General features: G+C 42.6%; 1 protein-coding gene across 5 annotated transcripts; it reads left to right on the top strand.

The window, feature by feature from the left end:
• The first annotated feature begins 1442 nt into the window (after nt 1–1442).
• Nucleotides 1443–26141, top strand: LOC133906600 (type I inositol polyphosphate 5-phosphatase 10-like). 5 transcript variants are annotated; one of them, XM_062348547.1, is made up of 11 exons: nt 1443–1660; nt 21168–21291; nt 21392–21457; nt 21713–21787; nt 21942–22014; nt 22137–22241; nt 22900–23554; nt 23661–23854; nt 23927–24035; nt 24143–24288; nt 24446–26140. In XM_062348547.1, exons 2-11 carry the CDS (start codon nt 21234–21236, stop codon nt 24648–24650), a joined length of 1686 nt encoding a protein of 561 aa, XP_062204531.1. In that variant the 5' UTR covers nt 1443–1660; nt 21168–21233; the 3' UTR covers nt 24651–26140. The 5 variants fall into 5 exon arrangements, with proteins under 5 accessions (XP_062204531.1, XP_062204534.1, XP_062204533.1 ...); XM_062348550.1 differs by having other exon boundaries at nt 21376–21457; nt 24446–25160; XM_062348549.1 differs by lacking the exon at nt 1443–1660 and adding an exon at nt 1667–2046 and having other exon boundaries at nt 24446–26141.
• The last annotated feature ends 678 nt before the right edge of the window (nt 26142–26819 follow it).

Genomic DNA, 26819 nt, shown 5'->3' with positions numbered 1-26819 from the left:
TGTGTTTGAGAAACATTAGGTGAATGAAAAATAGATCATCTATTTAATATATATATATATTCATTCTATCAAGTTGTTATTCTCGATCCTATATAAAAATACATGGACGGAGTATTCGATTATACTCGGAGGCTAGCGCTCTTAGCTCGCTAATAGTACAGGGGAAATATTGGTCGAGTGGCGGTGCCAACGTATTAAAATAGGGTCACGCATTGAATCTTGTTTATTATAATTTGCAGCCAGCTCAGCCTGATCTGGAGACGCATGCAAGAGCATGGCCCCACTTACGTGTTTCCATTGGGAGTATATTAGTGTGTGTTTGATTTTTGGTATAAGGTTTTGTAGGATTATATCGTATAAGTATGATAAGAATAAGTAAATTGAGTAAAGTTATATTTATAGGAAAAAGAGTATTGTGTTGGTCGTATTTATTTAGACAGGTTAAGCTAAATTTATATTTGATTAACTGAATTTGAAGTCATATAAACAGATATAAAAATTAAAATTAAGATTAATTACTGGTACGAAGATGATTTTATAACTCTAACAAGTGAATTCATCTATACGAGTGGATACAAAACATATATCCATCGAACTAACCTGCGGAGTGTCAAGCTTCATTCCTAAACTAAAATAAAATTGTATATTTGCACTTATCAGTTTAAGTTGCAACAGTAAACACAAACCACCAAATAATTTTATTTTAAGATTCTATACATCCGCTAGTTTAAAATAGAGATGTAAAGAACCAATAACACCCATATGCAACCAGCAAGCATGCATGCCATCTATAGTTATCCCAAACAAAACAGGAAGTCAAAGCAAATTAAGGAATACTAGGTGGTCCATGCAGGAACCTTGGAGACGAGATGAACACTAGCCTGTATAGCGATGCACGAAGCAGCTAGCTGTTGCAAGCGCACGAGACAACAAGAGATCTACGGAGCAGCTCGTTTATCAGAGCTATAGCTTTAAGGTTCATATAGAATTTAAAATTTATAAAATATGATAAAATAATTTAAATATTTATTTTTAATTTAAAATAAAAATAAAATGTCTCAATAAAAAATCCTCTAACTGTCCATAGTTTTGGTTCCAAAATTTTCTAAAACTATTAATGACCGGTTTTAAAATTCTTATAGATAAAACTCTGTCAAACAAGTCTTTGTTCACAGTTGACCCAGCAAATGAAAAAGCAAACAGTATAATTGTTTCCTCCTCCAACAGGCGACAGACGGAGAGCAACCGCAGCAACCACCGCGCCCCACGTCGGCCACTTCCCTCCCATTCCTCCTCGTCAACGGCAAACGCAACCTCTCCGGCAGGTAAAAGGCAAGGCGATCGCGAACCACGATGACCTGTGCTCGTCATGTTTTCCAGAGCCGGCGGTTTCCAAACCACCATCACATTTAAATTATCTCCTTTTTTTCATTTCGTTTCACCCCTCGTTTCCCTTTCAGACGTCCGTTTCTTTCGAGTTTGAGCTCGAGGGCGCCTCCATCCATTCGGCAGGCACGCCTCTACCCTCTGCCTCTCTCCATCTCCATCCCCATCTCCATCTCCATCTCCATAGCGGCTGGCCCCGAACATTGGAGGTGAAAGGAAACCGAATCAGCAGGGACGACCTGGCTGCTTCCGTCCTGCTTCTTCGATCGTTGTGGTATGAACACGATTAACCTCTCATGCTTGCATGTTCCATGCTTTGATTTGGTTTCGTTCCAATATCTACTGGAGTTCATTTCGTCGATGGCCTGTCTTCTCTCTCCTCTCTACGTCTTCGCTTTTCTTCTGTGGTTCCATGGAGCCTCCTGCCTCCCATGCTTTCCATCAAGACGTACGCAGGTTCATCTTCCAGATTTTTTAGTGGTAATAGCTGTCGGTAAACTGCGAAAAAATTAAACAAGTATTTTACTCGTCATATCTTGCCTCCTGTAAGATTGCTTTTCGCTCTATGTTGTTTTGATGCTTCACGTTGCCCTCAAGTTCCCGATATAACTCTTGGGACCTTCACAATTCTACAAAGACAGCAAAGAGGATGAGATACTGGTTGGTCAATTTTGTATGACAAACAAAAATGTCACACTGCAGTTTTCAACTCTTCGTCCCGTTCATGGTTCTAAAATCTGAATACTTTTACTTTCTCTTGGATTCTCAACCTTTCGGTTTGGATGCTTCCAAATCACGGTTACAAATATCATCGGTAAACGAGCGGTTACCGAACGATTTGATCAGTACCGTTTTTATAAATCGAACGGTTACCGACCAAATTTCAAATTAAAATTAAAAAAATTCAAAAATTTAACAAAATTCGATCGATTTATACTGAATTACTGTACGGTAACTACGGTTACCACCAGGGACCGGTAACTATTTGCGAAACGGCTGCCTTGGAGAATCAATGTGGTCTGGTCTTCTCCCTTCTTGGTTTTGGTGCGAGGGCGATTGGTTAGACATTCGCTTACTACTCTATTATGATTTATGAATGAAAGTATGCTCCGTTTTGGTTTGTTCCTGTTTGTCTATACCTGCCTGATACGGTTTTGGAGGTTTTCTATACTCACTACTCCAATATCCTGTTTCAAACCTTTCATCTATTTTCTTCCGGTGTTTCCTAGAGTGACCACTTACCTTAATTTGGATCGATGTTTCCTAGGAATTCTTAATTCAGCACCATGCAGTTTATTGACAGCTTTGGTTTGCATAGGTTAGTTTATTCAGTTCTTGGCAACTTTTCATTACTTGAAGACAGCTTGTCAAACTCCAACTTTTGTGAAGCGTCGTTGGTTTTCCCTCCATTCATCTGTTTTTCATGCTTCCCAGAGGTAAAGCTGCTCCCAGGTTGCAAAAGGTCTCCCACTTTGCCTTTGTGCCATGACAAAGTGATATATTTTTTTCTTGGCCTCCTTTTTCCAATTCTCCGATGATTCTTTTTTTTTAATTTCATTGATTGATAGTATCACAAACATAACAGTGCACTTTCCCTGCAATGGCCATTTCGATCTACAAAAGAATAAGGATATAGGCTTGTAGAATATGCCTATTCTTGTGCGAACATAAATACAATTTCATCCACTTGTCTTCTCAGTTTGTCCACTGTTTTGAGGAAGTTTCCCGTGGGTTGTTTCATTTTCAGTTTGTTATAATATGTTTTTCAAATTTCAATTTTCTTAATGACATGACCCATCAGTAGCAGTTGTATCCCTCCATTTTGAACTTGTCATGGCTGTTTTAAACTTGTTTTGGTCAACTTCTACTGTTCCATTGGATCGTATCCTAACTAGAGAACCTTTACAATATACTATGATACTAGATGATGGAGAGTATCATTGTTGTGATCCAACCGTCTATTTTAGTAGGTATTATTGTAATTATCTTGATACCTTTAGGGGTAATTACGTCATTGACTGATCGGACTTCGGACCTTCGCCATCCATCATCGACCGACCGACGGAGGGTAGAAACCCTAATAAATGAAATGAACAGAATAAGTGAAAGCTTATCCGAAGAATAAACTAACATTTTGATCTTCCCTAATTAAACATATAATTTACAAGTTTATCATAGTTTTTTTTCCAATCCTACCCTTATGATACTCATAATACTCTTTAATGATACCCATGATACTGATGGGCGATAGAGTATCATTGGACTAATCTAAACCACCAGATGAAAAAAATGGACGGCATGCACTCATTTAGATGTACTGTAAAAGTCCTCCATAACTAATATTGCAAAACCATGTTGAAATATGCTTAATTTCTCTATGATGAGCTATTGACAACATTGGATTCGAAATGATTTTGATTGGCATGAGCTTATTTATGTGTGATCTTGTTTATGGTTAAATAAAGTTTGAATTTGAGCAGACTGTTTCATAGTCTAGGAAATTATGTCTCACCGAAACATCCGGTGTATTGGTTTTTGACAACACCGAATAGTCTAGTGTTATGGTGAAGTGAGCACCAGAGCATTTTCAGTGCTGAAGCAGAAATGGAAGCAAACACCGGATGGTCCGGTGACGGACTTAGAGAGCACCGGAGTATTTTCTGCAGAGAGAAGATTTTTGGCACCAAGTTTGATTATGTATGCCGGATAGTTCGGTGCTGAGTTTGTGGACACCGGAGAATGCGTCGGACCTTTTGTTGCAGATCACCGAAAGCTTTACCGGACCTTTTCTTGCAGAGAGCAAAATTTTCTAGAACAGATAGTGTTACACTCATCGGATGGTCTGGTGTTTAGGAGCAGAACATGCCGAAACATCTAGTGTTCACATTTTCTGCAGAATGTGATGTGAGTTGAAGTTTCTGATTTTGTGCTAAGCTAGAGATGTTTTGGAGTGTGAAGAAATATCTTTCCTTATTTCAAGGTATGCAGGTGACGGATGCAACTTAGCGGTCAACGGCGGGTGATCGGGGCTAAGCAGGTGCTTGGTGCCAGACAATCAAGGAGGGTCGAGCGGAGTCAAGGGTGACCCTAGCTGTAAACGTGAAGGTCAAGCAAATCATAAAACGGAGGATGAAGACGACGTGTTAACAAAGTCAAGTGAATGGGATACCTGTGCAAGTGATAAGACGATCTGAGGGATCAGGAGCGGGAGATATTTGCTAGCGGTCAAGATCGCAAGACAGAGGACACGCGTTATCGTCAGAGCGCTTGCTTCAGGTGGAAGCTAGTGGTGGCTAGTCATGCTTTGAGAAGCATGCTAGGGTTTCATGGTTTGGCCTCAAAACTATACGAGGATTGGAGGAGTACATCGCACCATCTTAAAGCTTGCATAGAGGCAAAGCCAAGTCATAAAGGAACCGAGGTTGTCCGATGAATAGAGAAAAAAATAGTCCAAAATACTCTCGGTAGTAGGTAGAAGAGTACCACAAGAGATGTGTATTTTGAGAAAAAGCTAGAAAACTTGGGAGTCAAGTTTCCTAAGCCTATAAATACATGGGTAGGACTATGAAAGAGTATGAACTAGCCATTTGAGCCCCTTGTGCCACCCATATAAGAGCATTATGCTAGGGTTTTAGAGAAGAGGAGGATGAGTGCTTAGCCTATGTAGTAGGTGAAAGTTTTGAGAAGAAAATCTTTGTAATCCACCTAAAATAGGGCTAACCTCTTTGAGTAATGAAGTTTATTTTGTTACAAATACTTGAATTCCCCTCCTTCTAGTTTCCCTCTCTTAGTTCCCTTACCTTGTGCGCAAATTTTTTCTCTTTGGTGTTGATTTTCGTTTTTTTTCTTGAGCTGAAATTTTAACAATTTGGGAGGTTGTTCTTCTTGATACTAAAGGCATAAAATTCACATACACATGCATATGTGATAAGGTCTTGAATTCTTTTTCCTTTAGACTATCATCTTGGAGATCTTCTTCATCTGGTGTTCATCTCTTGATCCTTGAATGATCTTTTCTCAAGATTCAACCTTTGTGTGGGGATGAGTCATTGATTGGTTTGCTGTGCAACCTAGTGTTCGATTCTAACTATGAGACCTACTTTTTGTTGAATCTTCAAGTTTGATTTTTGATCTTTCTCCGGAGTCTCCGTACTTTCTGGGTAGGTATAGTTTTTCCGCTGCATATTTGTGTTGTGTTCTATTGTTATTCTCTTGTAGAGGTGCGTTGGATGATCGAATAGGAGAACGCTATCAATTTCGCAAGAAATTTGTTGAGATGCCTATTCACCCCCCTCTAGTCGTCACTCTTGATCCTACAATTGGTATTCGAGCTAGTTTGATCACTTATTGATCTTAACTGGCTTTATGATCCGTAGGCAATATGAAAAGAAGTGGGAAGATTCCGCTATTTGATGGCCGTGATCTTTCGTACTGGAAGGTGCGCATGAAGGCTTATCTTCTAAGCCAAGGAAGTGCAATATAGGAAGTAGTTGATTCCAACTATGAGATCTCTGCTGCTCGCACGACTCAGATTTAAATTGAACAGTATGAGGCCAACAATAAGGCTAGAAATATGTTGTTCACTAGCCCGAGTTAGAATGAGTTTGATAGGGTCCAACACCTCCGTACTACCTGGGAGATCTGGAATACTCTGAGTGTCTTTCATGAAGGCACTAATCAGATTAAGGCTAGACGCCAAAGCACATAAAACTAAGAATACCAAATATTTGTGCAAGGCCCTAGAGAGTCTTTGGATGCGATGTTTGCTTGCTTTGATGGGATTGTTAGCAATCTTCGATCAACTGGTGTATTGCCCTATTCTAACCACGAGAGAGCGATCAACCTTCTCTATGCTCTTGATCGTTGTATATGGGAATTGAAGATCTCGAGTATTGAAGAGTCTCCAAGTTACGACACGTTGACATGTGTTGAGCTCTTCAGCAAGCTCAAGTCCACCGAGATAGCCAAGGTGGCTCGGATCGGTCTCGAAAATCCCCTGTCTCAGAACATGACATTGGTTTTCGAACCTGGTTGTGGCAATCAGTTTGTTGCTGGCTTTTCTTGTGCTAACACTTCATCAAGTGGATTTGCTTTGTCTTCCTTGGTTTCTATCACAGAGGAGCAGGTGGACACGCTGGATGATAAGGACCTTGCGCTGATTGTAAAGAAGTTCACCCGCTTATATAACAACCATCGAGACCGGAGGAGGGGTGGTTCTCATGCCTGCTTTGAGTGTGGTGACACTACTCACTTCAAGGCGGACTGTCCCAAGCTCAAGAAGAGGGAAGACGGTGAACACGATTACAGCAAGTATAAGAAGAAGAACAAGAAGCCCTTTTTCAAGAAGAACCGCGATAAGATGGCCAAGAAGGCGGCCAAGGCAGCTTTTAGGGTGTTCGTGGTGGCTCTCAGCGACATCGACACCTCTTCTAGCGAGAAGGAGAGCTCGGAAGAGGATGAACCGCAACCAAATAACAAGAAGAAGGCCAAGAACTTCATTGGCCTCTGCTTCATGGCGGACGATAACAATAACAACAGCGACCCCTTGCTAGATCCTTCTGAGGTATTACCTTCCTACGACCAGCTTTCCATCCAAGTTGATACCTTGAATAATGTTCTCGTTAGTCAGGATAGGTTACTTAAGAAAGTTGTGCGTGAGTTGAAGGATCTTGGGCCTAAATATGAGTCTGTCTCTACTGAACTTCCATTGCTTAGGTCTAGGCTCGATGTTGAGGAGTGTGAGAGTTGCCTGATTGTCATGGCTGAACTTGCTGAGCTTCGTAATATGTGCTCAAGTCACCAGTCGGCTTGAGAGTGCTGAGAAGAAGCTCCTTGAGAAAGAATGTAGGTCTGCTCTCTTACGTGCTTGTAAGAATTGCCCTATACTTGCAAAGGATGTTGAACTAAAAGACAACGCCTGAATGAGCTAGAGTCTAGATTGGAGAGTGATGGGAGTTCTAAGGATATGCAGCTAAATTGTTCCACCTGCATCATCTTTCAGGACAAACTCATCTGGGTTAGAGGGCAAGTTCAAAAGCTTTTGACTAAAAATGTGTACCTCCTTTCTCTGGTGGAGAAGTGCTCAAAGGGCAAAGTGAAAATGAAATTTGATCTTGGCTAAGACCAAGATGTATGCTGATAAGGTGGGTTTGGCTCTTGGGTTAGGTTTTGAGAGGGTGGCTTACAGTGGGGAAAGTAAGACTGTGTTCACCCCAACTACTACCCTAGAAGCTGATAAGTTCAAAATCAATGCCACACCACAACCCATTAAGAAACCCATTCCTCAATCCACAAAAAAGAAACTCGCATTATAACCCAAGAGAGCTCCACAGCCTAAGATGAGAGAGCCTGTGAGAGAGTCCCGAGTGATTGGCAGACGAGTTCCCGAAAGACGCTACCACTGCACCTACTGCTAGAGAGAGGGTCACTTGGTTGGTTTTTGCTTTCGCCGTAGGAGAGATGAGCAACGTGAGTGGGAGTGAAGCACTCGAGACATGTACCACCCCTCTGTTGGTGTACATGAGCAGTTTTTTTGCTTCCACTCACAAGTCCCTAGCGCTTTTCAGTCTCTTACTAGAGGTTATGTCTAGCATGGATTTTGTCATGACTCATGTGGTTTTGGTCCACGTGTAAGAGGCTTTGAATCTCAGCTCTTTGGTGGACCACATTTTTCTCATCGTGGTACTAGCCCTCAGCGTACTAGACCTGTTTTATCTGCAACTGCTTTTACCACTTCAAGACGGATGACCCAGTACTAAATTCCTAAGAGGTTTTTCACTAACACTAGTACTGAGCCATCCACATATTATTTTTCTTATATGTAGGTGGCAGGTGAAGGCCTAGAGAACAAGTGGCTCATTGACTCCGGTTGTTCGTGTCACATGACCGGAGATTCATCAAGTTCTGATGAGCCATTGATAACGCTGGATTTGAAATGATTTTGGTTGACATTAGCTTGTCTGTGTGTGATCTTGTTTATAGCTAACTAAAGTTTGAATTGGAGCAGACTGTTTCAGAATCTAGAAAATTATGCCTCACCAGAACATCCAGTGTGTGGGTTCTTGACCACACTGAATAGTCCGGTGTTACGGTGAAGTGAGCACCAGAGCATTTTCAGTGCTGAAGCAGAAATACAAGCAAACACCGCATGGTCCGGTGACGGACTTAGAGAGCGCCGGAGTATTTTCTGCAGAGAGAAGATTTTTGGCGCCAAGTTTGATTATGTACACCGGATAGTCCAGTGTTGAGTTTGTGGATACCGAAGAATGCGCCGGACCTTTTGTTGCAGAGAGATTGTGGAAAGGTGGTTCCATGGATTGGCACATGCCAGATTATCTGGTGATGGATATGAGATCACCGGAAGCTTTCACTGGACCTTTTCTTGCAGAGAGCAAAAATTTTCTGAAACAGATAGTGTTACACTCACCGGATGGTCTAGTATTCATGAGCAGAACACACCAGAACATCCGGTATTCACGTTTTCTGTAGTATGTGCTCTGAGTTGAAGTTTTTTATTTTGTGCTAACCTGGAGATATTTTGGAGTGTGGAGAAATGTGTTTGCTTGTTTCAAGGTGTGCAGGTGACGGATGCAACTTGGTGGTTGACGATGGATGATCGGGGCAAAGCGAGTGTTTGGTGCCGGATGATCAAGGAGGGCTGGACGGAGTCAAGGGTGATCCTACCTGTAAACATGAAGGTCAAGCAAAGCATGAAACGGAGGATGAAGACGACATGTTAACAAAGTTAAGCGAAGGGGATACCAGTGCAAGTGACAAGGCAGCCCGAGGGATTGGGAGCGGGAGAGACTTGCTGACGATCAATATCGCAAGACGGAGGACACGCGTCATCATCAGAGCGCTTGCTTCAAGCGGAAGCAAGTGGCGGCTAGTCACGCTTTGAGAAGCATGCTAGGGTTCCGCGATTTGGCCTCAAACCGTGGGATGATTGGAGGAGTGTGTGGCACCATCATAAAGCTTGCGTCAAGGCGAAGCCAAGTCGTGAAGGCGCCAAGGCCGTCCGATGAATGGAGAAGAAAATAACCAAAATATTCTTGGTGATAGGTAGGAGTGTACTATAAGAGAGAGGTATTTTGGAAAAAAGCTAGGAAAATTGGGGTCAAATTTTCTTGACCTATAAATAGAGGGGTAGGCTATAGGAGAGCATGAACCAGCCATTTGAGCCCTTTGTGCCACCGATATGAGAGCATTGTGCTAAGATTTTAGAGTAAAGTAGGATGAATGCTTAGCCTATGTAATAGATGACAGTTTTGAGAGGTAAATATTTGTAATCCATCTAAAATAGGGCTGATCTCTTTGAGTAATGAACTTAAAACCTATTCATAAACTCAGCAAACCATTAGTCCCTTGATTGTTTATCATCAATAAGCCAAAACCTACTTAGGGGATCTAGATACACTTTCAATCTCCCCCTTTTTGGTGACTGATGACAACATGATTAAAGCTTACAAGAAATAATTAAATTAAAGAGTTTGAATTTTAAGATCTATGGTGAGCTCCCCCTAAATGTGTGCATTGATTTGAAATTGGAGTTTGAGATCAAATGCACATATTTAAAGAAATTTTGCCAGAGCCCCCCTATATCTTTAGAATCCGCGGGTGCAAGTATGTGAACATGATAGTACGTGATGCATATGACAATAGATATCACAAACAAAAGAAAGAAAGAAACAACCATCAAAGCATCTCATGGCATCACACTAGCACAAATTTAATTAACTTACAAATACAAATTTAACAACTACCACACCACACATAGTTCATTACAAATAGATACATATGTCTTACATGTCCAACGGAAAGATAGAAACTCAAAGAGATAAACATGAGAAGATGAACAGCCTAAGAGATTACATTTTCTCCCCCTTTGGCATCAAGCACTAAAAAGAAAGAGAAGCATCGAATAGAAACTAATCACTGTCCGTTGCGAAGTCGTCATCGCCATCATCATCGGAGCCATCATTGTTGTCTGGAGAGCTGTCCTCGGCTCCTTGCACATGTTCTTCTTCTGTCTCCTCATCATCATCAACTTGGACATGAGAGGTCCCGGCTGCAATTGATTGTGCCTCATCATACCATGCCCAAGGGTTTCAAACGCTGCTGGTTCACTCACTTCTTCTTCTGAGGCAAGTGGAGAGCAAGGAGGCTCAATCCTCAAGTTGGCACAAATAGCTTTCTGACTCTCTTCTATCTTCCTCAATCTCATATTTGTTTTGTCCTTGTGCTCTTTGATCTTGATGGCGTTGTGAGTGCACACTTTGAAAATTGACTTGAGAGCTCTTTTTATGAAAGATGGAGAACTATGCGAAGAAGACATATGTTGTGAAGCTTGCCTGTGAGCGCTTGGAGCTGTAGGAGGAGGTGAAGGAGGAGGTGTGGCTGATCTATTGTTCACCAACCTCATTCTGTAAGGCTCGTGCTTCACTTCTTTGAAGAAGTTTTACTGAGAGATTCTCTCAATCGTGAACATGATATAGGGAGTATATGGGTAGCTTCTGCTGGGAGTGTGAGATGCTGTGTGAATTTTTTTCTCAAATAAAATCAATCACACTGAAGGGATCTCCCTCATTGGACATCCTGGCAAGAAGATTTCTTGAAATTCCTTGTACATCGGTGGCATCTCCACTTTTAGGAGCCAAGGTGACCCTAAACAATGAGTTCGTGCATTTATAGAAAGGCCTCAAGCTGGTGACCATGCCATGAACTACTCTTCCGTGATCCAAATACATGAAATCCATGTCTTCTTCTAAGAGTTGACTTTCAATATGGATCTTAGTCTTCTGAGTGTCATGGATGTCAAAGCCAAAAACATGAGCGAAGGCTCGATATGAGATTTCATACTTTTCTCCTTTGATAGTCCAAAACATGGATTGGTTCTCTTCCCGGTCATACCAAAGTGTAGCATAGAATTGAGCAATTACTTCTCCACTCTAGTCATATCTCAGACCCATGATGGACTTGATTCTTTTGTGGTCACAAGCTGAAATCACCTCATTGAAAGTTGGATCTTTTTGTTGGCCATGTAGTCTCAATCAATCTATTGTATAGGAGTGATTGGCTTCTTCTTTGTAAGGATCACTGTTTCATAAAAATCTTCTTGAAAGTCACTCCAGAAACGATGATCAGATACATTCTTCACATACTGAAAAGGGTCCTCATATCTCTTTCTTGACTCTACTTGCTCTCTTCATGTAATTAACCACTTGCTTTGGCATGTCATTTGTTGTGTGAAGTCTAATGGGTCGATGAAGCTTCAAAGGACTCATCATTGGAACTTCTTCTTCTTCAATTTCTTCATGATGTTGACTCCAAGAGCCAGAAGTAGCAGCTTTCCCTTTTCCTCAATCTTTCGCTGCACCTCTTCCTCTACCTCTCATAGCTTGTATCTTTGATCTCCCGTGAGTTGAAGTTGTTGTGGGAATAGGTTCATTAATATGAATCCCTGTTGATGAGTGAGGTACTTTCCAAACAACTAATCGAGATCGACCAAGACCACTTCCATGGCCACTGCCATTGCTACTCTCACTTCCTTCTGCTTGATGAGGAGAAGATTGGGTAAGCAGATCAAACTTCGCTTTAGTTCTTCTTTGATAAGCGTTGCCCTTGTCTTGTCCCATCTTTACAAATCCTGAGACACACCAGAGGATGAACATATTAAGATACTAGAAAGATTACTCAGGAAGGAATCAATGAAATAGGCTTTTGCAGAAAAATTCACTGACCCGGAGTATCCGGGTGAACCCGGATACTCCGGAGCAAGAATTTAGGGTATGAGAGATTGGAGCAAGGCATTGCGATATCCTTTGAGTATGTGATACTATGATGTAAATGAAGTATATCTACCAAAGGACTCGAACTCTAGATCGAGGATTTGAGAGATCGGGTGAAAAAGTTCTTGAAGTACCTTTTTAGGGCAAAAATACCACCAACGATCGATTCGGAGGGAACCCCGGAGAATCCGGCCTAGAGTTGAGATAGATTTGAAGAAAAACTTGCAAAATCCTTGGAGGATGCTTGAAATCGCCAGAGGAGGCTTTTCACGGAGAGGGAGAGATGAAAGAGGTATTTTGGGGTTGAATAAGAGGTGTGCTGCTCGGGGAAGGCTAAAAAGCATGGATGACCCAGAGTATCCAGCCTGACTCGGAGACTCCGAGTTGGAGTTAAGCACGAGACAGAGACTCCTTCCCGAAGGGTGAACCGGAACCTCCGAGTTGAGTGACAGGATCCAGAGTATCCGAGTGAACCCGGAGACTCCGGGTTCTGTCAACTCAACAGAAAAATAATTGGTCGTCCAGAATCCGAACACTCCGGATCCATCCGGATACTCCGGGTTCTGGAACTTGACAAGATTGAATTTTGAGCTGAGATTTGATGGAGAATTTTGAGAGAAGGAATGTTGGACATATAAGAACTTCTTACCACTTGTGATCAGCCAACAAACAATAGTACATAACAACGATCACAAGTAGCAAGCTATGATCAAAGATCAAGAATCAAATGATTTTTTAAAATAGCAAACATGGAGATTTTTGCAAAAATCTAGCTACCAAAACTATAAAGCTAGAACAGTCAATTGCATGCAACATATCAAGCCATGTTGCGAGATTCGAGGATATTTAGCTCATTTCTCAACTCGCAAAACCTTTGCTCATCAAGTGGCTTTGTGAGGATATCGGCTAGTTATTTTTCGGTTCTCACATGGCGAATATCGATATCCCCTTTTGTTGAGTGATCTCTTAAGAAGTGGTGACGGATGTCTATGTGTTTGGTTCTTGAGTGTTGCACGGGATTATTGACTATTTTGATGGCACTCTCATTATCACACAAAAGTAGGACCTTAGACATATTGTAGCCATAATCTTTCAATGTTTGTCTCATCCAAAGGAGTTGAAAACAACAAGCACCCGCGGCAACATATTCGGCTTCGGCGGTGGATAGAGCTACGGAATTTTGTTTCTTTGAAGACCAAGACACCAAGGACCTACCCAAGAATCGGTAAGTCCCTGAGGTGCTCTTCCTATCCACCTTGCAACCGATATAATCGGAATCCGAATAGCCGTAAAGGTCAAAGGATGAACCTTTAGGATACCATAAGCCAAGGTAAGGGGTATGAACTAAATATCTAAGAATCCTCTTAACAGCCACTAAATGGCACTCTTTTGGAGCAGCTTGAAATCCTGCACACATGCACACACTAAGCATAATATCGGACCTAGATGCACAAAGGTAAAGTAAAGAACCAATCATGAAGCGATATACCTTTTGATCCACCGTCTTGCCATCTTCATTTAAATCAAGATGTCCATTTGCTTGCATAGAAGTCTTGATGGGTTTGGCATTCTCCATGTCAAACTTCTTGAGCATGTCTTTGATATACTTCGTTTAACATATGAAGGTTCCTTCCTTAAGTTGTTTAATTTGAAATCCTAGGAAGAACTTCAACTCTCCCATCATTGACATCTCAAATCTCTTTATCATGATCTGACTAAATTCTTCACAAAAACTTTTGTTAGTAGAACCAAATATAATGTCATCAACATATATTTGGCAAATAAATAAATCATTATCTATATTTTTAGTAAAGAGAGTAGAATCGGCTTTGCCTATTTCAAAGCTCTTTTTGACAAGAAAATCCCTAAGGTATTCATACTATGCTCTAGGTGCTTGCTTAAGCCCGTAGAGCGCCTTATGGAGTTTAAACACATGATGAGGATATGAGGGATCTTCAAACCCGGGTGGTTGCTCGACATACACCAATTCGGAGATTGGTCCATTAAGAAAGGCACTTTTCACATCCATTTGATACAACTTGAAATCATGTTGAGTAGCATAGGCAAATAATATTCGAATAGATTCAAGTCTAGCTACGGGAGCATAAGTCTCACCAAAATCCAAACCTTCTAGTTGTGTGAAGCCTTGAGCAACCAACCTTGCCTTATTTCTTGTTACGATCTCATTCTCATCTTGCTTATTGCGAAAGACCCATTTGGTTCCAATCACATTTTGATTGGGTCTTTCCACCAATGACCATACTTCATTTCTTTTGAAGTTGTTAAGTTATTCTTGCATGGCCATCGCCTAATCCGGATCACCAAGTGCTTCTTCCACCTTCAATGGTTCCAAAGAGGAAACAAAAGAGTAGTATTCATAAAAATTTGCAATTCTAGAATGATTAGTTACCCCCTTTTGTATATCACCAAGGATATTATCCACTGGGTGATCTCTTTGGATGCTTTGATGAACTCTTGGATGTGGCACTTGGGATTGCGGTTGAATCGCTTCCACTTCATCATCATCAAGGAACTTGTTAGAGTCATCATTAATTTGATCTTGATCTTGAATAGATGTTGATGGCTCTACTCGAGTTGATGAAAATGGTTGAGCTTGATCATTGTGATCCATTTGCTGCTCTTGGGGTTCTTGAGGCTTGATTTCACCAATTGCCATCTTCTTAATTGCTTCGCTTGGAATTTCTTCATCACCTAAAATATTAGGATCAACTTGCTCCACTTGGGAGCTGTTAGATTCATCAAATATCACGTCACGCGCAATTTCAACACAACTGGAGGTTTTGTTGAAGACACGGTAGGCGTAGGCATTTGATCCATAACTAAGCATAAAATCTTCATCTACTTTAGGAGAAAATTTAGAACTTTTAGCCTTTTTATTTAGAATTAAGTATTTGCTACCAAAGACTCTAAAGTAAGATATATTTGATTTGTTACCGGTTAGAAGCTCATAGGCGGTCTTCTTCAAAATCTTGTGAAGGTATAAACGGTTGATGGCATGGCATGCGGTGTCGATGGCCTCCGCCCAAAATTGATCCGATGTCTTGTATTCATCAAGCATTGTCCTTGCTGACTCTACGAGAGTCATATTCTTACTCTCAACAACCCCATTTTGTTGAGGGGAGTAAGGTGTCGAGAACTCATGCTTGATTCCTTCTTCATCAAGAAATTCTTCAACTTGTGTGTTCTTGAATTCTCTTTCGTTGTCGCTTCTCACTCTTTTTATCTTCACGTCAAACTCGTTTTGAGCCCTTCTCACGAATTTCTTGAATATGGCTTGTGTTTCACTCTTATCATGCAAAAGGAATATCCAAGTAAAACGAGAATAATTATCAATAATAACTAAGCCATATTTGTTACCACCAATACTTATGTAGGTGATTGGTCCAAATAAATCAATGTGTAGAAGTTCCAATGCACTTGTGGTTGTCATTACATTCTTGGTGGGGTGAGGAGCTCCAATTTGCTTTCCCGCTTGACAAGCACGGCAAATTCTATCTTTTTCAAAAGAAACATTTGTTAGTCCTAGGATGTGCTCCCCTTTAGAAGTTTAGACAAATTCATCATGCCAACATAAGCTAGTCGGCGATGCCAAAGTCAACTCATGCTAGACTTAGCAATCAAGCAAGTTTTAGGCCTCACTTCATCCGTTGAAAAATCAACAAGATAAAGTTTACCCTTCAATCTACTGGTGAAAGCTATTTAGGCGTCATCCCTTCTAGAGACGATCACACCCTCATTGGTAAAAACATAATTATATCCCATTTCACAAAGTTGTGAAACGGACAACAAATTGTAACTAAGAGATTTAACTAGCAAGACATTTGAAATGGAATAATCATTTGAGATGGCAATTTTACCTAAACCAATTACCTCTCCTTTTCCATCATCACCAAATATGATATTTTCATGTGGTCGTCCATCTTCTTCAAATGATGAGAACATACTCTTTTCTCCGGTCATATGATTTGTGCAACCGCTATTAAGCACCTAACTTGATCCACCGGAGGAGTATGCCTACAAAACAATTTTAAGCTTTTGCTTTAGGTACTAGAATTTGTTTGGGTCATTTCATGTTAGTGACAAGTACTTTTGGTACCCACACACTTCTTTTCACAACTCTATCTTTTGTGCGGGTACCAACATATAGAGCAACCACTTTACCACGGTGGTTCCTCTTGAGCATATAAGAAGCATAGAAAGTAGATTGTGAGCATGGATCTTCGGTTGCTTTGCTTGAGAGATATGATCAACTTGCTTGCCTCCCTTGATGAATTTGAGGCACTCCTTGCCATTGATCACTACACTCTCATTTATCTTGCTTGTATGCATGTCAAACCCAAGGCCTCTCTTTTGCTTATTGTCCTTGATCTCAATGGTCTTGTATGGTGCATCTTTGGACTTGTAAGTTTTGATGCATCCATACTTAACCAAAGCATTTAGTCTCTTATTTTCCTTTTGTAATGCTTGCAAATATTCGACATTAGCAATACAAGCATTTAAATCAACATTATAGCACCGAGAGCAACCATTACTAGGGGAGGAACTAGAGAGTAAGTTTTCATCATTAGAGATGGATGTGCTATTCTTAATAGTATCAATTTGCATTTCAAGAGTCTTATGAGTTTCATCCAAACATGATAGTTTCTCTTGAAGTGTAGAATTTTTACTCTCAAGACTAGTAATAGAGACATTGGCCAAATCAAGACATTTGGTCAATTTCTCAACCTTCTTCTTCTCTTTAGAAAGGATCTCCTCAAGTTCAAGGTTTCTCTCCTTTTCAAGGATGAGCAAGTCTTCTTACTTCTCGAGGATCTCCTCTTGACTCTCTATTATTTTCGTGAGTTCTTTTAATTTAGATATGGCATTTTTACTAAGACCTTTAAACATGCTTTCACTACCACTATCACTATCACTATCACTATCTAGAAGCTTAGGTTGTGATTTTACCTTGCGCCCTTTCGCCATTAGACACTTGGGCGTATCGTCGTCGCTCATGTCACCAAAAAGTGACTTTGTCGGTGTAGGGGCACAAATGGCAATGGTGACGACTCCTTCATCATCGGAGTTGGAGTCGGAGTTAGAATCCCACTCCTCTCTAATGTGAGCTTGATCCGAGTATTTCTTCTTATGGGTCTTATATTTATCCTTCTTAAAAGTCTTGTTCTTCTTTTCTTCCTTGTCCTTGTTCTTCTTGTTAGGACACTCAGCGATGAAATGACCAACTTCACCACACTCATAGCATGCCCTCTTGGATATTCTTTTCTTGGGCATGTATTTCTTGTATTTGCTATAGCCACCCTTCTTCATAATTTTTTTGAATTTTCTTACGAAGAATGCTATTTCTTCATCATCCGAGTCTTCATCCTCACTTGAACTTGATTATTCGATTTGCTTGCTCTTCTTTGCTTTGAAGGCTACTTCTTTGTTCTTGGAGGTTGAGCTTTGCTTTGCAAGATTTTTTACTTCATTGGCTTCTTCCTCCATAAGCTCATGAGCAAGGATCCTTCCAAGTACGTCACTTGGAGTGAGCCTCTTGTAGTCTCTTCTTTCTCGGATTAGTGTGACCAAGGTGGGATTTCTTGATGTAAAGACTCTAAGCAACCTCCTCGCCACCTTGTGATCATCAAGCTCTTCACTTCCAAGCCCTCTAATCTTGTTTACCAACACCATCATTCGGTCATACATGGCTTGGGGGGTTTCATCGTCCTCCATAACGAATCTTCCCAATTTTCCTTCAAGCAATTCTATCTTGGACTCTCTCACACTAGTGTTGCCTTTATGGGAGACTTGGAGTGTATTCCAAATTGCTTTAGCCTACTCAAGCCCATCCACCTTGTTGAATTCCTCGGGGCTTAAGGCACTAAGGAGAACGCTTGTTGCTTGAGCATTTCGATGGATTGCTTGCTCTTGTTCGGGTGTGAGTTCAATGTCTTCCGCCGGAAAGTCAAGACCTACACACACGATCTTCCAAATGCTCGGATGGAGCGAGATTAAATGCATCTTCATCTTGTGCCTCCAAGCCGCGTAATGTGTGCCATCAAAGAACGGCGCACGCCTGGAAGGCACGGAGATGAAGTTGTTAGACGGAGAATTCAATTTACTATAATCAAAATTAAATTCAACTCCCCTTCTATCTTTGGAGCCACCAGCTGTTGAAGCGTCGCCCGAATCCATTGGCCTTCTTGAGCCACCACTCGAAGTCTCACCTTTCGGACTCCTCGGGCTTTTCTCTCCAGATGCTGACATCTTCAAATCCTCTAAGCGGTGAAGCCTTGCAGGAGGTTAGGCTTTGATACCAATTGAAATGTATGAGATGTCGCCTAGAGGGGAGGGGTGAATAGGCGATTCCTACAATTTAAAAACTTGACAGCGGATAACTGGATCCGGATACTCCGGGTTATACAGAATCCGAATACTCCAGTCTTATCCGGATACTTCGGATTATATAGGAAATCGAAACTGAATAACTGTTGAGTAAATCTAAGTGATTCCAAGGATTACCACAGGTTCTAGAGGAGGTCTAAGTACCTTATCACCAACACCCTGCAGTCACAAGCACACTAATGAGTAGATCGGGAAATATCCCCAAATATTAACTAAAGCAAGTTAATGTGCAACAAAATGAAATGGACAAGAATTTGTTCCCGAAGTTCGGCCACTTCACAAAGAGATGCCTATGTCTCCGTTGATGAGCTCACAAAGAACCGGGTCTTTTCCAACCCTTTCCTCTCCCAAGCGACCACAAAGATCAAGCGAGGGTTCTTACTCAAATCAACGAGGGTAACACAAACTTCCCGCGGTACTCCACAAATTTGGGTGCTCTCCGGGTGACGCCTTACCGTCTAGGAGCTCACAGCTCCAAGAGAAAAGAATGCTAATCAAAAGCTCGTTGATGACCTCAAGTGCTCAAAAATGGAATTTTTGCTTTCTAGCACTCAATCTCACTTTTCAAACCCTAATCTCCAAATTTTGCACAAATTTGTACTCTAGAGGAGTTAGGAAGGCTATTGGATGGCTTTGGAAGTATGTGTGCACGAGTTGGTTCAGCAGCACCCCAACAAAGGGGGTGAGGGGTATATATAGCTCACTTCAAAAAAACTAGCCGTTACAGTCTATTTTGAACTGACCTGGAGTATCCAGGTTCACCCGGAGACTCCGGGTAACACACGAAGACTTAGGCAAAATACACTGTTCAGAGCCTCTCCGGAGGGTCCGGAGACATCAGGACCTGGAGTATCCAGGCCAACCCGGAGACTCCGGGTAACACACTTAAGGCCTACCCGAGACTCTCTGGTGGAGTCTCACTCATAGACTCCGGCCACAAACAGAACACCGAAGTATCTGGGCTAACCTGGAGACTCCGGGTTAAGCACACAAGGCTTTACCCGAGACTCGTTGGCGGAGTCTCACTCGGAGGCTCCGGCCGCAACCAGAACACCGGAGTATCTGGGCCAACCCGGAGACTCTGAGTTGAGCATACACGACTTTACCCGAGACTCGCCGACGGAGTCTCACTTGGAGGCTCTGTCCACTAACAGAACCCCAGCGTATCCGAGCCAACCCGGAGACTCCGGGTTGAGTTTCTTCGACTCAAACAGAGACTCTATGGCGGAGTCTCATTCGGAGACTCCGGCCAACTGGACAGAGTCCAGAGTATCCGGGCTCAAACAACAAAAACTATTTCCAAGTGTCCGAGTGATTATGTCTCTCATCTTTTGGTCCTAAAAGGATATTTTGAGCACTGAGATATCTTCAAGTCTATCAATATATATCCCTCTTGATAGTACGGCCATCCTTAACTCAAATTCAAAATAAAATAAATTTAAATCTATTGAGTAACTATGTCGCTTCTCTTTTATTTTTGAGAGACGCCAACAACTCTTATCTTAACCAATGTGACTTAAAACCTGTTCATAAACTCAGTAAACCATTAGTCCCTTAATCGTTTGTCATCAATAAGTCAAAACCCACTTAGGGGGCCTAGATGCACTTTTAGTTCTTCTTCATGCTAAAGGCATAAAATTCATATACACATACATATGTAATAGGGTCTTGAATTCCCTTACCTTTAGACCGTCATCTTGGAGATCTTCTTCACCCGGTGTTCATCTCTGGATCCTTGAGTGATCTTTTCTCAAGATTCAACCTTTATGTGGGAACGAGTCATGAATTGGTTTGCTGTGTAACCTAGTGTTTGATTCCAACCATGAGACCCACTTTTTATTAAACCTTCAAGTTTAGTTCTTGATCTTTCTCCGGAATCTCTGTATTTTTTGGGTAGGTGTAGTTTTTTCGTTGTGTATTTGTGTTGCGTTCTGTTGTGATTCTCTTGTAGAGGTACGTTAGGTGACCGAATAGGAGAATGTTATTAATTTCGTAAAAAATTTATTAAGACCCCTATTCAGCTCACTCTAGTCGCCACTCTCGATCCTATACAAATTTTGGAGAAAATACCCATCCTATAGATCGTTCCTTTGAGGGTGGACCATACATGCTTCGTCGTCGTCTACGCCCCATTCTTGGTAAAACAAAACCTCATTTGGTGCTTTCTCTAGATTTTTAATCATTGTTATGCTGTATTTTTGCGACAATAAAATTTTTTAGTCACGATATTTCCCGGTTGTTCATTGTTTTCTTTGTTGTCTGCTCGGTTCAACTTTTCAGTTTGCTCATCTATCTTGGGACGTCTTCTAGAAAATATAAACTGTCCTACTCGGTGATCTGATGAAATTGTTTTGCGGTTAGGTTTGTACAACTATTTAAGTCATGTTTCTAAATGGGTTGTTGGTGCCTGTTCACTTTCTTGTGTTGTGGCTTTGAATCGCTTTTGCTATCAGTCTTTCTCCAAAAGAACAAGTCTTGATTCCTATGGCTACCATTGATTTCCTATTTTTGATCACTAGACTTGCTATGCGGTTTCGTGGAACATGAAACCTTCTACCTACCTGACTTGCTCTAAAAAAACTTTTGCAGGAGTTGGATTAGCATTAGCTATGTTCATTGCTTAAGGATTACTCTGTTTCAAAAGCTGTGCATTTGATGCTGGAAGCAGAAACTGAGTGCATAAATGGACCAGAAAACCAGCAGAAGGAAGAAGGTAACACCTTCTCTATCCCTTCCTTCAGGCAAGTTTCGTCATTTGAGATAGTTCTAGTCAGTTTATCTACTCTCTCATTTTCAGTTTCTCTTTCCAAAAGTTCTTGGTGCGAAGGATGGGAATGCCTCGCCGAGACCTAGTACTGAGTGTTCCATCAACTCCACCGGTTGGTTCTTGGGTTCACAACATCCTTTCTAACGTCAAAACAATCATATTTCTCTGTTCTGTAATCCATGATGATAAAAAGAATCCATTGCCTTGTGTGCTTTGGAAAGTTGAAGCTCGATGCATACTAGTTTGGGGCATGGTCGTGATTGCTAACTTCAAATTCAGAAGTGGGCGCATACTAGTTTCTGCATGTTATAAAAATATACCTGGATTTAAATTAATTCAAATTCAAACACTAATGTTGGTTTTTCAGTTGATTTGAAAGAGTCTCCAGCATCATTGGCTTCCCCGTCAGCATCGTCCTCATCCTCCTTCAGAAGTCTTTCCGGTATCTATCTATTTCAGCTTGCTCCATTAGTTCTAATCTTCAACGTTCAATCATTAATTAGTTTTACTTTCCATGTATCATCTAACTCTTTTGACCTTGAATTCTAATCATGGTTTTCCTTTGCATTTTCTTACCTTCATCTTGTTCCAAACAGAAAGTAGAAGTCTAAAATTCAGTGGTTTCAATTCTCCTGCAACAACCAGTTGTACCCATACAGAGGCTTTCAGGTGAGCATAGTTGTCAATAAGTCACCAATTTTCCAATCTTCACGGCACTCCATGTCACAAGTAACCTATTGTCAGTAGATTAAATTTAGGTCTTTACTCCTTTCATTCTCTGCTTTTCACAGGGTATTTGCAGCAACATGGAACGTAGCCGGAAAAACCCCTAACAAGGGTCTGAGTCTGAATGATTTCCTTCCTTCTGATGACTACTCAGACATTTATGTGTTAGGGTATGCACAGCTTAAAACACCACAAAATTACATAATGTTTAGTTTCTATCAGATAGAGATTCCATTGTCGTTTTCGTACGCACAACTTTAAACATCACAGTATCTGGCACGTTTCCTTTTGGGCTTAAATCTCTGTCGTTTTGCACATCTCCTGCACCACAAGAGATTTTCAGCGCATTTAATTTACTGATCTTGAGCTTCCTATCATGCATATTAATGACGACTTATTTCGTGTGGTGTTCTTGCACACTAAGATCCAATTCTAATGACAATCATCTCGCAACTAACACGCCGATAGTTGTCAACTCATTAAGCTACTTTAGTCCTGGGAAATCAAATACCGATGGAACTTGATCCTCCCTTGTCTCAAGTTTACCCATACATTTGAGATTGTTTTTTTCTTGGTGTTTGGCGGTTTCCTTCTTTTATCTTTTAAGCTATGTGTATCTTAGTTATACAGAGATTGAGAGCAAATTCTTATACGATTGCATCTCCTTGTTATGAGTTAATAAAGCTTCCAATATCGAAAAACTTGATTTTCGCCATACTAATGTACCATGGCAAATTTCAACTTTAATCCATGCCCTGAGTAGTAACATTCACCTCAGCTATTTTGAAGTCGTAACTTGGTAGACTTTCCCGCCATTTTGGACTGCAGATTCCAAGAAGTGGTCCCCCTCAACGCCGGCAACGTCCTTGTGATCGAGGACAACGAGCCGGCGGCGAGATGGCTCGCCCTCATCAACCAGGCGCTGAACCGCCCGTCTCCATCTCCAGGCGCTTACGCCTCCGCCGCTTCTGAAACTGCAGCGAGCTGCTCGTTCAGCCAGTCGGCAGACACGGTGGCCTCTGCGTCCCCCGTCTCCAGCTCCAGTCCCCTCGACCCGTCGAGGTTCCACAAGTCGTCCCGCAGAGACAGAGAAGTCCGCCGCGCCGCCATCACCCGCGGGCGCCGGCTCAAGTCGTGCACCTGCCCCGTCGAGCCGCCCCGCAGGTCGTACAGAGCGCCGTGCCTGATGGGCTGCGGCAGCAAGAACGCGCACGCCGTCGAGGGCGACACGACGACGTCAGACGAGGAGGAGGACGTCGTCGTCGTGGATGAGGCCAGGAGCAGCAGCTTCGCGGTGTCCGACGCGAAGAGCCCAGCGGCGATGGCGGCGGCTAGCCGGCGCGAGAGGTACTGCCTGATGGCGTGCAAGCAGATGGTGGGGCTGTTCGTGACGGTGTGGGTGAGGCGGGAGCTGGTGCCGCACGTCGGCCATGTCCGGTTCTCCTGCGTCGGCCGCGGCATCATGGGCTACCTCGGCAACAAGGTCAGCAAGCTAATTCAGTTCACTGCAGCTCAACTGTCTGAAACTCCATGCCATGGCATGTCGTCGTCGTCGTCGCCATCAAATACCATCGTGTGTTTGGTTACAGGGGTGCATATCCGTGAGCATGTCGCTGCACCAGACGACCCTGTGCTTCGTGTGCAGCCACCTGGCGTCCGGGGAGAAGGAAGGCGACGAGCTCAGGAGGAACTCCGACGTCGTCGAGATCCTCAAGAACACGCAGTTCCGCCGGCTCTGCAAGCGATCCGGGTGCAGGATTCCAGAGAGAATCCTCGACCACGAGTAAGTGGCACTGACTGTTCATGCATTGGGTTGCATATGTGCCGTCAGAATTGTAACTGAAAATGGTTGCAGCCGCGTGATCTGGTTGGGCGATCTGAATTACCGGATTGCTCTGAGCTACTCGGAGGCGAAGAAGCTCGTCGAGGCCAACGACTGGGGCTCTCTCTTCGAGAAGGATCAGGTAACTAAACTAACCGATTAACTGTCACTCCATTTATGACAACAATGCATTGCACATACTCTGTCAGAGTTTCTGCGAATGTTTATTTGGCGTCCTGGACTGAACAGCTCAAGACTGAAAGAGAGAGTGGAGTTTTCAGAGGGTGGAACGAGGGCAAGATCCTCTTTGCTCCGACATACAAGTACTCTTGGAATTCAGACAATTACGCGGGCGACGACGTGGCGTCGAAGAAGAAGAGGAGAACACCAGCATGGTAAGGCCTCTGATGGCACATATCCTGCATGACAAATGCAATGATCATGTGACTTCAGAACATGTCTGCAGTTGGTTCAGTTTTCAGCATACAGCGTTTTTGAACTGTGTGGGGGTACTGAAATGTTCAGTGCTGGATGAACCAAAACATTTTGCAGGTGTGACCGGATTCTTTGGCACGGTGAAGGGATAGTGCAGCTGTCCTACATCCGCGGGGAGTCGAAATTTTCAGACCATCGCCCTGTCTGTGGTGTGTTCATAGTCGAGGTTTCAGTTCTCGACAACAAAATTATCAAGGTTGCATCAGGTCCCAACATGAAAGTTGGCGCAGAAGAGCTCTTATATACCCCCAAGATAAAGTAACAGCTAGTAGCACAGCGTATGCAGCATTTGCAGGAGCTCATATGCTAGTTTACAAACAGCACGGAATGCTTATATTCCAAGTACTCGAAGCACTAACTTCAAACATGTCCTGAAGTGATTGCTATCTGGTCACACTGCTGACGAGCAGACTTCATAATACTGCAACCAAGTCTGCACTCAGGGCTTACTGAAAATGCTCTACACATTGTTGTTTCATTGTTTTCTTTTCTCCAATACGCAGGAGAGTTGCGCATCTTTGTATTAAGGAGGAGATCAAAAGTTTTTATACAAAGAGTACAGGACACAAGACACTACAGGTGGTGATTACAAATGTTTGAGGCAACCGTAGTGACCGGAGATAGCACTAGTTCAAATGATTGATCCAAAAAGTTTCAACTGCTCCATGAGATAGGACAGGTTCTTAGCCCCTGCCCGACACCACAAGTCCATGTCCGCCTGGTTGATGGCCACCAGGGAATCAGTAGAAAGGCGATTGTTGTTGAAGACGATGTAATTACACGAAAGCCAGATTCTCCGGCAGATGAGAAGGATTAAGGAGTGTAGCCCCTTTCAATGCTCTCTGGCCACACGACGTCACAGATCTAGCCACCAATCCATGATCAAATGCGTGTCATCAAGTGCCGCAACTCCCAGAAGCCGCCACCAAATCTCCCTCGCAAACATACAATGAAGGAGAAGGCGGGTAGTGGTCTCCGGATCCTGAGCACAGTGTGCATATGTGCCATCAGTTTGCAGCCCTTGTTGTTGCCTCCGTGCCGCTGTCCATAGCTGGCCATGGAGCCCTAGCCAAGTGAAGAACTTCACCTTCATCGGGGCCCATGATCGCTAAACCAAATTAGCACCCTCAAAGGGAATGCAGCCCTGAAACATGATATGATATGCCGATTTGGCCGATTAACGGCCAGAGCTCATCCACTTCCAAACCACACGGTCCTCAACAGCGCTCAAACTGTATGAATCAAGCTGAGTCCATAGCTACAGACATTGAGCTAATGCAGAGATGGAAAGGGGGCCTGAAATATCACTGATCCATCTCCGGTTTAGCAACGCCTCCCTTACCATTCTCAACTTCGCAGCAGAAGGTGGAACGCAAACGAACAGATCAGGTGCCGATGCTTTGATGGATTTACCATCGATCCATGGGTTAGTCCAAAAGAGAGTGGAGAAGCCATTGCCCACCTCAATTCTGGTGGATGCGTTGAAAAGGGCGATGACCTCCATCTTGTGGTGTAGCGGGAGATTGGCCCAAGGTTTGGTAGGATAGGTCCGCTGTGACCATAGCCATCTAAGACGAAGGGCCAGCCCGGCCAAACGGAAGTCCTTTATGCCAAGACCGCCGTACTCCAACGGCCGGCACACCCGCGACCAGGAGAGCGAACTTCGACCACTGGTCATAGCTTTAACCTGAGCCCACAAATAGGCCTTCTGAATTTTGTCGATCTCCTTGATCACCCACAGTGGCATCGTAATGGAGATAAGCGTGTGCAAGGGCGTCGATGAAAGTACCGACTTCACAAGAGTGGCTCGCCCCGCTTTGGATATGAGCTTGGCCTGCCAAGGAGGCAACCTGGCGGCAACTTTGTAGACCAAAGGTTGTAAGTGATTTTTGCGGAGTCTACCAGCCGAGGGAGGAACCCCCAGGTAAGGGATTGGAAAGAGGAAGTGCCACACGGAAGATTGTCATTGATGGCAGCAATATGCTCCTCTGCACAACAAATTGGCACAACAGCACACTTTTGTAGATTAGTGCAGAGGCCCGATGCCATCCCAAAGAAATCAATGATAGCAAGATATGCCTGAATATCCTGTGAGAAATGCCAAGTTCTTTCTAATAGAGGAGAAAGATAGAATCTCACTATCAACGCATAACATCAAAATAGTAGCTCTTTTCAGATGTCATTTTACTCTACTAAGGGCCCAATTTCGCAAGAAGCAATCTTTCTTACGTACATACATTGTCATCCTACTCAGCATTCACAGTAGTCCGTAGGTACAACAAGCAGTGATACCTGCGGATACGAGTGTTAGAATTCGATTCGGATTTGAGTGTCTAATTCGGCAAAAAAAAAATTTGAACACGTGAAATACAATTCGGAATTCGATTTATATTCAAGGTGTCCAGTTCGACGAAAAAAATTTGGATATGCA

Source organism: Phragmites australis, chromosome 23 (genome assembly GCF_958298935.1).
Source record: "Phragmites australis chromosome 23, lpPhrAust1.1, whole genome shotgun sequence".
NCBI lineage: Eukaryota > Viridiplantae > Streptophyta > Magnoliopsida > Poales > Poaceae > Phragmites > Phragmites australis.
The sequence above is the reverse complement of the archived record's forward strand: the minus strand, read 5'-3'. Positions and strand labels throughout refer to the sequence as shown.